The sequence below is a fragment of the Chaetura pelagica genome, unplaced genomic scaffold (genome assembly GCF_000747805.2).
Source record: "Chaetura pelagica isolate M959 unplaced genomic scaffold, ChaPel_1.0 scaffold840, whole genome shotgun sequence".
Taxonomy (NCBI): domain Eukaryota; kingdom Metazoa; phylum Chordata; class Aves; order Apodiformes; family Apodidae; genus Chaetura; species Chaetura pelagica.
In genome coordinates, this window is record NW_009951813.1 from 3314 (window position 1) to 5403 (window position 2090).

Consider the following 2090-nt stretch of genomic DNA (forward strand, 5'->3'; position numbering starts at 1 on the left):
TCATGCCATGGCAGCCGTGGTGGAAGGAAGAGGTCCTGAGGGAAGCATTTCTGGGGAGCAGTGGGGGGTCCCTGCCCAGCCAGGAGCCCATCTGTCCCTGCCTGGGGACATCTCTGGTACCCCCTGGTGCTGCTTGTGGCTGTGGGAGGAGAGGGTGAGGTGCAGGGGGCTGCTCCCCAGGTCCCCCCCATAGCATGGATGTGACCACTGAGGGGATGGGTCTACCCTGGGGTTGGGACCACCCTGGCCATGGGACCACCCTCATGGTAGGACCACCCTGACCATGGGACCACCCTGGCCATGGGACCACACTCATGGTAGGACCACCCTGACCATGGGAACACCCTGGCCATGGGACCAGCCTCAGGATAGAACCACCCTGGGGTTGGGACCACCCTGCATGGGACCACTGTAAGCACAGCCCAAATGCCTGAGCCCCCCTGGCTCTGGTGAGGGCTGGGGCAGGGGAGGTGACATCCCGGGGTCCAGGTCCCCCAGTGCCCTCCATTTGTCCGTCCCTGCCGGCAGGGCCCTACTGCAGGAACACGGTCCCCACCAGCCCCCTCCTGGTGACAAACTCCAGCACTATGACCGTCCTGTTCAACAGCACCAGCCACCGCTCGGGACGGGGCCTCCTCCTGTCCTATGCCACCTCGGAGCACCCAGGTAGGGACCCCATCCCCAGAGATGCCCCCTGGGCTGTGTCTCAGAGGGGCACGGCCAGAGATGGGGAGAGGGGCTGACCCCAGGGTGGGCTCCCATCACCCCAGACTCCCCAAAAGCCTGTGTTCTCCCTGGCTGGGGGCAAACGTGGGAGTCCCTCAGGCCACCCAGCCAGCTGGGACATCCCCCCCCCCAGCACCCTGGACCCCCACCCAGGTCAGCTGGGACCCTGATACCAGGCAGAGCCACAGGCGTGGGGCAGATGGGGACAGAGGGGACATCCCTCCCTCCCCTGTGGGGTGCAGGTGGGTGCTTTTGGGTGGGTGAGGGTCCCTCACCCTGGGGTGTCCCTGCCTTGCAGACCTGGTCTCCTGCCTGGTTCGAGGCACCCACTACACCCAGGAGCACGTCAGGTGAGTGGCCAGGGGGTGTGAGTGGTCCCTCCTTTGGTGTGTCCCCCCCAGCATCACTGCTGGTCCCCATCAGCCCTGGCCTTGTCCCCATCAGCCCTGGCTTTGTCCCCATCATCATCCCGAGCTCTGTCCCCATCCCTCTCCTGTGTGCTGGAGCTGTGCTCACCCCAGGGGTTCTGGGGTGTAGCCGTGGTGGGATGGGGCACGAAGCAGAGGGGGTTTGGGTGGGAGGGAGCCCTGACCCCCCCTCCTCACCCTGTGTTCCAGCGTGTACTGCCCCGCGGGCTGCAAGGACATCGATGGGGACATCTGGGGGAACCCCAGCCAGGGCTACCGGGATGTAAGTGCAGAGCTCACCCCTGTGGGGCACCCACGGGTGCAGCCCTGCTCCCTGGGGGGGCTGCTCTCACCCCCTGCCCTGCTCCCCACAGACCTCCGTGCTGTGCAAGGCGGCCGTGCACGCCGGGGTGGTCGCTGACGAGCTGGGGGGGCAGGTCACCCTGTCCCGGGAGAAGGGGATCACGCTCTACGAGTCGGCCTTTGCCAACGGGCTGCACTCCAAAAGGTGGGTGAGGGGGGGGCTGGGGACCCCGGCTGCACCCCCATCCCCCCCCCGCTGTGGGAACCCCTCCACGCTGACGCTGAGGACCTTGATTTTGGAGCCCCCTCGGATTTGTTCCCCTCTTCCCCTCATCCAATGATCCCCCCCCCCACTTCCCTCCTCTCAGGGGATCCCTCTCGGAGAAGCGGCTCATTTTCCACAAAGGTATTTTTGATCCATTCCCGTTTTTTCCCCAATTCACCCGTGGTTTTGGCTGCCAGACCTGGTGCCACCCCCCACCCTGTACCCAGCTGGGGGGGTTCCCGAGCTCCCAGCCTGCTGTGTCCTGTTGCCAGCCTGTGGGGACCTGCTGGAGGTGGCCGCCTTCAACGCCTCGTCCTGGTGGCACGAGGTGGATGCTCTGGGCCAGGACCGAGCCTGGCTGGCCCAACGGGCCTCGCTTGGCACCACCG

At 66.1% G+C, this 2090-nt stretch overlaps 1 protein-coding gene across 1 annotated transcript in view; it reads left to right on the top strand.

Moving 5' to 3' along the window:
• Positions 1-528: 528 nt before the first annotated feature.
• The window catches only part of LOC104398174 (discoidin, CUB and LCCL domain-containing protein 1-like), a gene marked incomplete at its 5' end in the record, with an annotated part of 3990 nt that continues 2428 nt past the window's right edge, over positions 529-2090 (top strand). The window contains 6 exons of the mRNA XM_010008229.1: positions 529-666; positions 1025-1076; positions 1344-1416; positions 1508-1641; positions 1805-1842; positions 1974-2090. The exon at positions 1974-2090 is cut by the window's right edge and continues 72 nt beyond it. Coding sequence (XP_010006531.1) covers positions 529-666; positions 1025-1076; positions 1344-1416; positions 1508-1641; positions 1805-1842; positions 1974-2090 — 552 coding nt within the window. The remainder of the gene's footprint in view (positions 667-1024; positions 1077-1343; positions 1417-1507; positions 1642-1804; positions 1843-1973) is intronic.